The sequence below is a fragment of the Drosophila miranda genome, unplaced genomic scaffold (genome assembly GCF_003369915.1).
Source record: "Drosophila miranda strain MSH22 unplaced genomic scaffold, D.miranda_PacBio2.1 Contig_AX1_pilon, whole genome shotgun sequence".
NCBI lineage: Eukaryota > Metazoa > Arthropoda > Insecta > Diptera > Drosophilidae > Drosophila > Drosophila miranda.
Window position 1 is genome coordinate 114,247 of NW_022881665.1, and position 13,923 is coordinate 128,169.

General features: G+C 43.9%; 1 protein-coding gene and 1 pseudogene across 2 annotated transcripts; both read left to right on the top strand.

Annotated features, from left to right (window-relative positions):
• Positions 1–331: 331 nt before the first annotated feature.
• Positions 332–2,953, top strand: LOC117195264 (annotated as a pseudogene).
• Positions 2,954–4,761: 1,808 nt separating this feature from the next.
• Positions 4,762–7,397, top strand: LOC117195266 (serine/threonine-protein kinase polo-like). 2 transcript variants are annotated; one of them, XM_033399884.1, is made up of 5 exons: positions 4,762–4,872; positions 4,990–5,169; positions 5,530–5,754; positions 5,826–6,605; positions 6,667–7,128. In XM_033399884.1, exons 2-5 carry the CDS (start codon positions 5,071–5,073, stop codon positions 7,111–7,113), a joined length of 1,551 nt encoding a protein of 516 aa, XP_033255775.1. In that variant the 5' UTR covers positions 4,762–4,872; positions 4,990–5,070; the 3' UTR covers positions 7,114–7,128. The 2 variants fall into 2 exon arrangements, with proteins under 2 accessions (XP_033255775.1, XP_033255776.1); XM_033399885.1 differs by lacking the exon at positions 4,762–4,872 and adding an exon at positions 7,165–7,397 and having other exon boundaries at positions 4,882–5,169; positions 6,667–7,095.
• The last annotated feature ends 6,526 nt before the right edge of the window (positions 7,398–13,923 follow it).

A 13,923-nucleotide genomic window follows, 5' to 3' on the forward strand; every position in this document is an offset into this window, starting at 1 on the left:
TTTTGTGTATTATGGATAATTTTAGTGTCTGGTGGGCAATTGCGATATTTTGATGGTCAGCAACTGCCCCGCTGTCTTTGCCATCTGCGGAGAGAGTGCATTGTCAGCAGAACTCACTGCAGTGGCCAGTGTGTTGTCGTGAGGTATTATATTACATGTTAAATAGAACATTGTGTCACGGTGCCACTGTGTTATGCCGACGGGTATTATAAACTATTACTTAAGCATATTTCTGCAACTGAATAGAGAAATAGAGTGCTCTGATTTCAGAAAAGTAGTTGCGTTGACTTATCAGTCTCACAAGTATATAAAAATTCATCTACTAAAATTTATTATAGCTCGATTTATGTACAGCGCACATCACTAATTTTCATTGGCATTTAAATCGAACGGTTTCGGCGCGTTCTCCGCTTTGTGGCTATTTTTCGTGAACTGTGAATTGTGAGTGGTGTCGGTGGGCATAGGCATAGTCTGCGAGTGATCATTTGTGTCTTGGCATTTGCATTAATCTTAAATTGTTTCTTTGGGAACGCATTTAACTGGACGTGGTGTGTACAGAGCGGATTTTGCATCAACGCGAAGGCGAGGAAGTTTTTTGTGTTTCGAGTGAACGCCAAGGCAAAGGGACATCAGAGCAAAATGGCCGCAAAACCAGAGGATAAAAGCACAGATATACCGGATCGTCTCTTCGACTCCAATCAACGCAGGACGTATAAGCGTATGCGCTTCTTTGGAAAGGTAAGACTTGCCCCAGAAGTGGATCATTGTGTTCTAGGGAATCCTCATGCACATTTTAACAACTCTGCGCAGCCTCACAGCGCTGGGCATACACATATGTATGTAAGGGCATGCAAACCAACACATACAAGCATGCGGCTTACATCTATTTTCGCCGCAGTTTCCTTTGGCACCCTTCCACTGTTTTATGCGTGTGTGTGCCTGGTAGAGTTGTCAAAGAAGTGACGGCCCAGCCACATACATGCATGCAAACGTACATTCTTTTTTTTTTGGCGCGTCGCATTCAATTTACAATTATTTAGTAAAAAATTGTGGCTATAATGAGATGTTTTGCAATTGCTTGTGTAGGGCGGCTTTGCCAAGTGCTACGAAATCATCGATGTGGAGACCGACGATGTTTTTGCCGGCAAAATCGTATCAAAGAAGCTGATGATCAAGCACAACCAGAAGGAGAAGACCGCTCAGGAGATTACCATTCATCGTAGTCTCAATCATCCCAACATAGTGAAGTTCCATAGCTATTTCGAGGATGTCCAGAACATTTACATTGTCCTGGAGCTTTGCAAGAAGCGGGTAAGTACGCCGGAAATTCAGCATAGCATGCGTTCTTCCGAACTAATGGATCCCGCCTTTTTGCCACTCAGTCGATGATGGAGCTGCACAAGCGCCGGAAAAGCATCACGGAGTTCGAGTGCCGCTACTACATTTACCAGATCATCCAAGGCGTCAAGTATCTGCACGACAACCGCATTATCCATCGCGACTTGAAGCTAGGAAACCTGTTCTTGAACGATATGCTGCACGTGAAGATTGGCGACTTTGGCCTAGCCACTCGCATCGAATATGAGGGCGAACGCAAGAAGACTCTGTGCGGCACCCCAACCTACATTGCCCAGAAATTCTCACCAAAAAGGGGCATTCTTTCGAAGTGGACATATGGTCCATTGGCTGCGTCATGTACACTCTGTTGGTAGGCCAACCCCCGTTTGAGACCAAAACGCTGAAGGACACTTATTCAAAGATCAAGAAGTGCGAGTACAGAGTGCCAAGCTACTTGAGAAAACCTGCTGCTGATATGGTGATCTCCATGCTCCAGCCGAACCCTGAGAGCCGCCCAGCAATTGGCCAGTTGCTGAACTACGACTTCCTGAAGGGCTCGAAGGTGCCAACGTTCTTGCCAAGCTCTTGCCTAACTATGGCTCCGCGAATTGGCATCAACGACACCATTGAAGACTCCATTCATCGCAAGCCGCTGATGGAGATGAACGGCATTAGGGATGATACTCGTCTGGAGTCAACATTCCTCAATACCAACTTGCACGACGCCATCACTGCCTCGGCCCAGGTGTGCCGCCACAACGAAGACTACCGCAGCGACATTGAGAGCTTGCACCAGCAGCTCACCAATCTGATCAACAACAAGGTTTGTAATCATTGCAGTGATTGTATCTGTTAAATAATTATTAATCATCTCGTGCTTACAGCCGCGCATACTGCAAGGCAATCTCGAGGATGAGAATACCGATCCTGCAGCACAGCCGCTCTTCTGGATATCCAAATGGGTCGACTACAGTGAAAAATACGGCTTCGGTTATCAGCTCTGTGATGAGGGCATTGGCGTTATGTTCAACGACACAACCAAATTGATTCTGCTTCCGAACCAGATCAACGTCCACTTCATAGACAAGGACGGAAAGGAGAGCTACATGACTACGACCGATTACTGCAAGACGCTTGATAAAAAGATGAAGCTGCTTTCCTACTTCAAGCGTTACATGATCGAGCATCTCGTGAAGGCTGGAGCCAATAATGTGAACATTGAGAGTGATCAGATATCGCGTATGCCCCATTTGCACTCCTGGTTCCGCACAACGTGTGCTGTGGTCATGCATCTTACCAACGGTTCCGTACAGGTAGCTACACAAATTTAGTAAATGCTCTCCCGACTTATAGAAATTAACCAAAACTATTCCTGATTTCAGCTTAATTTTTCGGATCACATGAAGCTCATTCTTTGTCCGCGTATGAGTGCCATTACATACATGGATCACGAGAAGAACTTCCGCACATATCGCTTCTCGACCATCGTGGAGAACGGTGTGTCCAAAGATTTATATCAAAAGATACGCTATGCCCAAGAAAAACTTAGAAAAATGCTGGAGAAGATGTTTGTTTAATTGTTGGATGATGTTCACCATCTCCACAACCTACCAGCGGACTATCATTCTAAGGCAAAATGTTAGTTTAAGCTAAATAACGAACGCCTTAGCCAACCCAACCTAACCATTCATCTGTTCCCACGCCAATTCTTTCCCACAACCGTAGTTTCTGTCCAAATTTGTATTTACTGTTTAACGTTTTTTTTTTTTGTTTGGTTTTGCATTCCACTTTAGTTCCCTGTTTAACGTTTATATCTGTTCAAATATTTTCGTACACGAATATCGAAAGAAATTATTAATAAATAAAAATAAATGTATACTTTTAGAAATTACAAGTAATCCTCGATCGCCCACGCATCATTTCAACAATTCGAACATTTGTGTAGAAAAAACAGCAAACAAAACATGGATGTTAACTATTAGAACCCTGCGGTTTTGGGAGTAAACATTTCTTTTGTATTTTTACCTAAGCTAATAAAATTTGAACCACTGTAGTAATAAATACAATGCTTCTCAAATTATTCAAATTGGAAGATTTTACGTCTCAAATTGATTCTAGGAATGTCTTAGGTATTATATTTCTGTTTTCTGAGTACCGTCGGCCAAATTTCTATGGTTTCGGCTGACGCACGAATTAGGAAACTTGAAACAATTTATCGCAGTTCAGGTGTAAGTATCGTGGTAATTTTTTTTTTGGAGGTATAGAGAAAGATCGGATATAAAAAAAAGACTTTAAATACAGTGTTTTTTCCCGCAGTATACGTCAGGTTGCCCATCTGTTGATGTTAATGTAGGTGACAATTTTGTTGTTTGCTGTGTGGGTGGCTCCTCAATCTCCGTGGTGTCACTGATCACGTTGTGGGAACGTTTGATTGCCACATCTTCTGGAAAGAGCGGCGCTAGACGAGTGATAGGGCGCTTGTATACGCCAGATGCTGTCTTAACGTCAACCACTCGTACGTGGTTGTCCTGTCCAGGATATGTCTTAATGATGCGACCCATTGGCCACTTCATTACAGGAAGGTTGTCTTCCTTAACCAAAACTAATAATCCTTCAGGTACGTTTGGTGAAGCGGTCTTCCATTTATGCCGAGCTTGCGATTCTTGGAGGTATTCTGTAGACCATTGTTTCCAGAATGAATGCCTTAGGCGCGATACCAATTCCCAGCGCTTGACCAATGTTCTTCCTTGTTGATCAGTATTGACGTCAGGAGGCGTTGTCAATGGTTCACCAATCAAGAAGTGTCCTGGGGTGAGCGCTGTTGTATCAGTGGGTTGCTGGGTTGCATACGGTACATAAACCGTCTACAGTTTGGTCGTCGCAACTAGAACTTGAACCAGTTGGACTGCGGAGTGGGTATCCTACGGTGCGCAAGGGAGGGTCTGAAGACACGGCGACAGCCTCTGATGATTGCGATGGAAGATGAGTGACAGGCAGTTATGGTACTGTTTCTGATACTGATTTTATTGATAAAACTGATTCTTATTTATAGGTGATAAAAGGTACAAAAGTGCTGAGTCTGTAAAATATATGTTTTGTGTATTATGAATAATTTTAGTGTCTGGTGGGCAATTGCGATATTTTGATGGTCAGCAACTGCCCCGCTGTCTTTGCCATCTGCGGAGAGAGTGCATTGTCAGCAGAACTCACTGCAGTGGCCAGTGTGTTGTCGTGAGGTATTATATTACATGTTAAATAGAACACTGTGTCACGGTGCCACTGTGTTATGCCGACGGGTATTATAAACTATTACTTAAGCATATTTCTGCAACTGAATAGAGAAATAGAGTGCTCTGATTTCAGAAAAGTAGTTGCGTTGACTTATCAGTCTCACAAGTATATAAAAATTCATCTACTAAAATTTATTATAGCTCGATTTATGTACAGCGCACATCACTAATTTTCATTGGCATTTAAATCGAACGGTTTCGGCGCGTTCTCCGCTTTGTGGCTATTTTTCGTGAACTGTGAATTGTGAGTGGTGTCGGTGGGCATAGGCATAGTCTGCGAGTGATCATTTGTGTCTTGGCATTTGCATTAATCTTAAATTGTTTCTTTGGGAACGCATTTAACTGGACGTGGTGTGTACAGAGCGGATTTTGCATCAACGCGAAGGCGAGGAAGTTTTTTGTGTTTCGAGTGAACGCCAAGGCAAAGGGACATCAGAGCAAAATGGCCGCAAAACCGGAGGATAAAAGCACAGATATACCGGATCGTCTCTTCGACTCCAATCAACGCAGGACGTATAAGCGTATGCGCTTCTTTGGAAAGGTAAGACTTGCCCCAGAAGTGGATCATTGTGTTCTAGGGAATCCTCATGCACATTTTAACAACTCTGCGCAGCCTCACAGCGCTGGGCATACACATATGTATGTAAGGGCATGCAAACCAACACATACAAGCATGCGGCTTACATCTATTTTCGCCTCAGTTTCCTTTGGCACCCTTCCACTGTTTTATGTGTGAACGCGTGCGTGTGTGTGCCTGGTAGAGTTGTCAAAGAAGTGACGGCCCAGCCACATACATGCATGCAAACGTACATTCTTTTTTTTTTGTCGCGTCGCATTCAATTTACAATTATTTAGTAAAAAATTGTGGCTATAATGAGATGTTTTGCAATTGCTTGTGCAGGGCGGCTTTGCCAAGTGCTACGAAATCATCGATGTGGAGACCGACGATGTTTTTGCCGGCAAAATCGTATCAAAGAAGCTGATGATCAAGCACAACCTGAAGGAGAAGACCGCTCAGGAGATTACCATTCATCGTAGTCTCAATCATCCCAACATAGTGAAGTTCCATAGCTATTTCGAGGATGTCCAGAACATTTACATTGTCCTGGAGCTTTGCAAGAAGCGGGTAAGTACGCCGGAAATTCAGCATAGCATGCGTTCTTCCGAACTAATGGATCCCGCCTTTTTGCCACTCAGTCGATGATGGAGCTGCACAAGCGCCGGAAAAGCATCACGGAGTTCGAGTGCCGCTACTACATTTACCAGATCATCCAAGGCGTCAAGTATCTGCACGACAACCGCATTATCCATCGCGACTTGAAGCTAGGAAACCTGTTCTTGAACGATATGCTGCACGTGAAGATTGGCGACTTTGGCCTAGCCACTCGCATCGAATATGAGGGCGAACGCAAGAAGACTCTGTGCGGCACCCCAAACTACATTGCCCCAGAAATTCTCACCAAAAAGGGGCATTCGTTCGAAGTGGACATATGGTCCATTGGCTGCGTCATGTACACTCTGTTGGTAGGCCAACACCCGTTTGAGACCAAAACGCTGAAGGACACTTATTCAAAGATCAAGAAGTGCGAGTACAGAGTGCCAAGCTACTTGAGAAAACCTGCTGCTGATATGGTGATCTCCATGCTCCAGCCGAACCCTGAGAGCCGCCCAGCAATTGGCCAGTTGCTGAACTACGACTTCCTGAAGGGCTCGAAGGTGCCAACGTTCTTGCCAAGCTCTTGCCTAACTATGGCTCCGCGAATTGGCATCAACGACACCATTGAAGACTCCATTCATCGCAAGCCGCTGATGGAGATGAACGGCATTAGGGATGATACTCGTCTGGAGTCAACATTCCTCAAGACCAACTTGCACGACGCCATCACTGCCTCGGCCCAGGTGTGCCGCCACAACGAAGACTACCGCAGCGACATTGAGAGCTTGCACCAGCAGCTCACCAATCTGATCAACAACAAGGTTTGTAATCATTGCAGTGATTGTATCTGTTAAATAATTATTAATCATCTCGTGCTTACAGCCGCGCATACTGCAAGGCAATCTCGAGGATGAGAATACCGATCCTGCAGCACAGCCGCTCTTCTGGATATCCAAATGGGTCGACTACAGTGAAAAATACGGCTTCGGTTATCAGCTCTGTGATGAGGGCATTGGCGTTATGTTCAACGACACAACCAAATTGATTCTGCTTCCGAACCAGATCAACGTCCACTTCATAGACAAGGACGGAAAGGAGAGCTACATGACTACGACCGATTACTGCAAGACGCTTGATAAAAAGATGAAGCTGCTTTCCTACTTCAAGCGTTACATGATCGAGCATCTCGTGAAGGCTGGAGCCAATAATGTGAACATTGAGAGTGATCAGATATCGCGTATGCCCCATTTGCACTCCTGGTTCCGCACAACGTGTGCTGTGGTCATGCATCTTACCAACGGTTCTGTACAGGTAGCTACACAAATTTAGTAAATGCTCTCCCGACTTATAGAAATTAACCAAAACTATTCCTGATTTCAGCTTAATTTTTCGGATCACATGAAGCTCATTCTTTGTCCGCGTATGAGTGCCATTACATACATGGATCACGAGAAGAACTTCCGCACATATCGCTTCTCGACCATCGTGGAGAACGGTGTGTCCAAAGAATTATATCAAAAGATACGCTATGCCCAAGAAAAACTTAGAAAAATGCTGGAGAAGATGTTTGTTTAATTGTTGGATGATGTTCACCATCTCCACAACCTACCAGCGGACTATCATTCTAAGGCAAAATGTTAGTTTAAGCTAAATAACGAACGCCTTAGCCAACCCAACCTAACCATTCATCTGTTCCCACGCCAATTCTTTCCCACAATCGTAGTTTCTGTCCAAATTTGTATTTACTGTTTAACGTTTTTTTTTTTGTTTGGTTTTGCATTCCATTTTAGTTCCCTGTTTAACGTTTATATCTGTTCAAATATTTTCGTACACGAATATCGAAAGAAATTATTAATAAATAAAAATAAATGTATACTTTTAGAAATTACAAGTAATCCTCGATCGCCCACGCATCATTTCAACAATTCGAACATTTGTGTAGAAAAAACGAGGGGGAACGTTGTGAGTTGCTGCGGACACCGCAACTCTACGGTTATACCCGATACTAAGTCAGTATGGCTCTCCTCCGGCAGACGCCGCTAATATTGAACGACACGACAAAGAGTGCGTGCGAGAGAGACAGAAAATCAGTCTGAGCGTGATGTCGGGCGCTGCGTAGCCAGTGCAAATTGATTTGTTCCTTTTGGGTATAAAAATGATCCGATCTGATCCAGATTCAGCAATCTGATAGATATGGTCATTATCTATGATTCTGCGTTTTTAGTTTTCTCGAATGTGCAATATTGTGGATGCAACAGATTTTCGTCCTTTGTGTGGGCGGAAGGGGGTAAGGCGAAATTTTGAGATACACGTTTTATAGTAAGATCTAACAGGAGTGCGGATAACAAATTTGGTTACTCTAGCCTTAATAGTCTCTGAGATTTTTGAATATCCCCAGATTTTCGTCCTTTGCGGGGGCGGAAGGGGTGTGGCGAAATTTTGAAACAAACTCGTCTCGGTCCGATATATTAGGAGTGTGGATACCAAATTTGGTTGCTCTAGCTTTTATAGTCTCTGAGATCTAGGCGCTAATGTTTTACTCTAAGCAAAGCCGCCTATGCTACGTGTGTGTTAGAGAGAGACAGGGCGAGAAAAAATGAATTTGTTTTCTTGATGCTGGCTATAATAATAATACGATCCAATTCTGATTCTGCAGTCTTAAAGATATGGTCATTCTCTACAATTCTACGTTTTTGGTTTTTTCATATCTTTAAAATTGTGGATGCCACAGATTTTCATCCTTTGTGGGGGCGGAAGTGGGTGGGGCGAAGTTTTGAAATATTTTTGTAGCAGTGACATATCACAGAAGTCTGGATCCAAAACATCGTTGCTCTAGCTCTTATAGTCTTTGAGCACTAGGCGCTGAAGGGGACGGACAGACGGACGGACGGACAGACGGACAGACGGACAGACAGACAGGGCTCAATCGACTCGGCTATTGATGCTGATCCAGAATATATATACTTTATGGGGTCGGAAACGATTCCTTCTGGACGTTACACACATCCACTTTTACCACAAATCTAATATACCCCAATACTCATTTTGAGTATCGGGTATAACAACAAACAAAACATGGATGTTAACTATTGGAACCCTGCGGTTTGGGAGTAAACATTTCTTTTGTATTTTTACCTAAGCTAATAAAATTTGAACCACTGTAGTAATAAATACAATGCTTCTCAAATTATTCAAATTGGAAGATTTTACGTCTCAAATTGATTCTAGGAATGTCTTATGTATTATATTTCTGTTTTCTGAGTACCGTCGGCCAAATTTCTATTGTTTCGGCTGACGCACGAATTAGGAAACTTTAAACAATTTATCGCAGTTCAGGTGTAAGTATCGTGGTAATTTTTTTTTTGGAGGTATAGAGAAAGATCGGATATAAAAAAAATACTTTAAATACAGTGTTTTTTCCCGTAGTATACGTCAGGTTGCCCATCTGTTGATGTTAATGTTGGTGACAATTTTGTTGTTCGCTGTGTGGGTGGCTCATCAATCTCCGTGGTGTCACTGATCACGTTGTGGGAACGTTTGATTGCCACTTCTTCTGGAAAGAGCGGCGCTAGACGAGTGACAGGGCGCTTGTATACGCCAGATGCTGTCTTAACGTCAACCACTCGTACGTGGTTGTCCTGTCCAGGATATGTCTTAATGATGGGACCCATTGGCCACTTCATTACAGGAAGGTTGTCTTCCTTAACCAAAACTAATAATCCTTCAGGTACGTTTGGTGAAGCGGTCTTCCATTTATGCCGAGCTTGCAATTCTTTGAGGTATTTTGTAGACCATTGTTTCCAGAATGAATGCTTTAGGCGCGATACCAATTCCCAGCGCTTGACCAATGTTCTTCCTTGTTGATCAGTATTGACGTCAGGAGGCGTTGTCAATGGTTCACCAATCAAGAAGTGTCCTGGGGTGAGCGCTGTTGTATCAGTGGGATCATTTGACATTGGAGTGATGGGTCGAGAATTGAGAATTGCTTCAATTTCGATTATCACTGTGTTTAGTTCTTCAAATGTCAATGAGGCTGTGTTGGTGGTTGTTATCAACAGCTTTTTTTGCTGATTTTACCGCCGCTTCCCAGAGGCCGCCAAACGATGGAGCCCTGGGAGGAATGAATTTAAAATCCACTTGTTTTTTGTTGCAATGATTCGTGATCAGAGCACTTGCCTTTGAGCTGAATATAGAGACTTCTAATTCTTTAAGCTGGTTGTTTGCACCCACAAAGTTCGTTGCATTGTCGCAATGAATAGTTTGGCACTTCCCACGTCTGCTTAAGAATCGACGCAGGGCGGCCAAGAATGCATCTGTGGTCAGGTCGCTTACCAGCTCCAGGTGTACTGCCTTTGTGGAAAAGCAGCAGAACACGGCGATGTATGCCTTTTCCCTGGTCTTTTCCCTCGGATCTTATGGTGGATCGAGATTGGTCCACAGTAGTCGACGCCTGCATTAAGAAACGGGCGTGCTTGTGTGACTCGTTGTGCTGGGAGATTGCCCATGATCTGGTGCATCAGCTTTGGTCTAGCCTTGGTGCATCTAACACAGCTGTGGATGATGCTTCTAGCCATTGTCTTGTCATTGATAATCCAATATTGTTGTCTTGCGATTGCCCTTAATGCTTGAGCACCACAATGCATGTTCTCCTCATGTAGCTCCCGCAAGATCATTTTGACGATTGGGTCATTGTAAGGCAGCAAAACTGGGTGTTTTGCGTTGTATGGAAGTAGAGCTTCTTCAAGTCTACCACCAACTCGGATGAGCTCATCGTCTCCTAGGAAGGGAGATAACGATATGATCGAGCTCTTTCTATCCACAGTCTTATAGCGTTGGAACTGTTTTAACTCTGCTGTAAACTCGACTTGTTGTATGGTTCGCAGGATTATAGTGCGGGCGTGGCAAGCTTACATGTTTAGCTTTTCTCTCAAGATTGCTGGGTTCAATGTTGGGTGCCTTCGTCCAGTTGTCTCGAGATCCGTGCAGGAATAATGGTCCATATAACCACAGATTGTGATCTGCCAGTCTGCTCGCTGCGATTCCTCTCGACAGGACATCGGCTGCGTTGTTGGCCGATGACACGTGACGCCATTGTGACTGGTTTGTTAATGCCTGGATTTTGGCTATTCGATTTGCCACAAAGGTATGGTATGTTGATGACGATGCGTTTATCCAGGATAACACAACGGTGGAATCACTCCAACACCATCCTGAAACCGTGTTAATGTCCATGTGCAGACCCTGTCGGACTCGGTTTTTGAGCTCGGCACCGAGGACTGCAGCACAAAGTTCTAACCGTGGTAGCGATTGTTTGGCTGTCGGCGCCACACGTGATTTCGAACAGAGCAGTCTTACTGACACTTGGTTGTTTTTGTATGTAGCGCGTACATATACAGCTGCGCCATATGCTCGTTCTGATGCATCTACAAACGTATGGAGTTCTTGGGTAACTGGAGTTTTACCATCGTAGATATGCCGGGGAACTTGCATTTTGTTCAATGTTTGTAAGTCGTCCCGGTATTCTTTCCATTCGGTTTGGTGTTGTAATGGTAATTCGTCATCCCAATCCAGTTTGAGCTCCCAAAGTTGTTGCATGAAGATTTTTGCCTTTACTACCACCGGTGCAAAGAGTCCTAGTGGGTCAAAGATTTGGGCCAGTTCGGAACATACCACCCGTTTGGTGATGCGTGTAGCCTGGCTTTTCTGTGTTCGTCCACACAATGTATCCTTCTTCGACATCCAGATGAGACCCAGAGTTTTCACGCTGTAGTGCTCTAGTGTCTCTCCTAGTTTTACATCGGTTACAGAATCCTCTTTGGGGATTCCTTGGAGAAGTTGCTCATTGTTGGAGCACCACTTGCGCAATTTGAATCCGGACGGTAGCAATATCTTATTTAGTTCTTGTCGAACATGAATTGCCTCTGGAATCGTGTTTGCTCCAGTTAGACAGTCGTCAACATAGAAATCGGTTTTTAATGTTGTTGATCCTACTGGTAGTCTGTCTTTGTATTGTATTGCCAAATGATCCAGACATTTCGTTGCTAGGAACGGAGCAGCTGTTGTCCCATATGTTACTGTTTTCAGGCGATAGTACCTGATCTCTTCGGATGGATTGTTTCTCCAGACTATCATCTGATAGAATTGATCCTCCGGGTTCATCCACACTTGCCGGTACATCTTTTCTATGTCCGCTGTGAATACGTACTTATGAATTCGAAATCGTAGCAGAATGGACATAAGTTAGCTCTGAACGGTGGGTCCAGCCTGCAGAATGTCGTTCAAAGATTTCCCGCTTGTTGATTTGCATGAGGCATCGAATACTACCCGAAGCTTTGTGGTGGTGCTTTCAGGTTTGAGTACACAATGATGTGGAATGAAGTAGTGCCTTTTTGGGAACTTTTGATGCTGGCACCACCTTCATATGTCCTAGTCCTTCATACTCTTCCATGAAGTCCACATAACTCTTCCAAGTTTCTGGTGAGCTTCGCCGCTCCAACGCTAGGAATCTTTTTGTTGCGGTTTCCAACGACTCCCCCAGGGCTGAAGGGTGGCAATCAATATCGGATCCCATGTAGATATATTGATGCCCAATCCCTTTAGTGATGCAAGGGATTCTATGGTTGTTATATACAACTCTTTTAATGACTTGGGATCGTCATTAATTGTTTGGTGATTGAGGAAGCGGTTCAGTACCGTGTTCGAAACATCTCTGGGATTGTTGTATGCGTCAACTAGTATTTCCCAAGCGGCTTCATAATTTTCTTCCTTTAGATCGATATGTCGAATCAATCTTTCTGCCTCGCCGGTAACGGTGGTTTTAAGATACCACATCTTTTTCACCGTAGGCATGTTGGTCTCATGCACCATGCATGAGAACAGATCGAAGAACTGGGTCCACTTTAATAGATCCCCATCAAACTTTGGGATGCTGATGCGTGGAAGCTGCACGTTATCCGTGTTTGGTGTGGCTGATTTTGCCAATGCTCTTTGGACCTTACTTTCCAGTGTTAGGTAGGATTCCATGTCATATCCTCCTTCCACTGGGTCCTCGTATTCCTCATGAATTGTGAAGTGGACTTCCTGCGCTTGAGTCCATAGTGATTTTATCAAATCACTTGATGTGCGTCCGTCCGCCTCTGAAAGTTGTTTCAGATTGCGTTTAACGGACTCTACTATGGCCTTTTGTCGGCGACATAGTGAAATCAGCTTGCTGTAATCCTTCGAGGACTGCTGGATCAGATCGCTTTCTTTGGGACCTACTGAAGGTTTCTCATGCTTTTCTTTAGGGACGATTTGACGTTCCCCACGAGCACTAGACGTCTGTGATAGCTTATCCATGCATTCGGTAAAAATCGTAATGTATTGCTTACATGTTGTACGTAAGTCTTCACGGAATTTTACGTATTCATCCGTTTTGTCTGTATCGCGAAGTTTGGAGTCGTTTTTGTTATAGCGATTCCACGCATTTTCGAGTGCTGATATTTTGGCTTGAAAATAAGAGGCCGTTTGCTTTCGTTCTTGGGAATCTTTTTTAAATTTCCGAATGCACCTCGATATTTCCTCACCAATCTCTTGCTGCACATCCATTGCCATTGTAGCGGCAGCTTCTGCCTCCATATGTGTATCCATTCTATCTGTTTGTACTTATTACTTCTGACCCGTTGGGAGTGTTTTATTTGCTTTGCAGCTGGATACGCTCCGAATCGCAACCGTTGTCGGTCAGAAAGGTAATAGTACAGGTGATGTGTTGGATGGAGGGATTTGTGCTGTTTCCAATCTATGGAACGCACGGAACAACAAAAATTTATTACCTTGGTGGTAATCGAATTCTATAGCTGTTTTTCTGTTGGCTGATAACCTGAATATGTCAGATTTGCCAAAGTGATACTTATTGGTAGGAGATGCTACCGTAAGTGTATGGCCTGATGCCAAATTTTTATTGAAGATGTCCTGTTGACTGCTTCAATCTGATGTCCAGATCGAATCCTTTCACTGTAGCTTGTCTGACAGTTTGAAAGGATGACCAAGGTCGGGGTCACCAAATGTTAATGTGTGTGTGTGTGTAGGAAGCTGGGTTGCATACGGTACATAAACCGTCTACAGTTTGGTCGTCGCAACTAGAACTTGAACCAGTTGGAT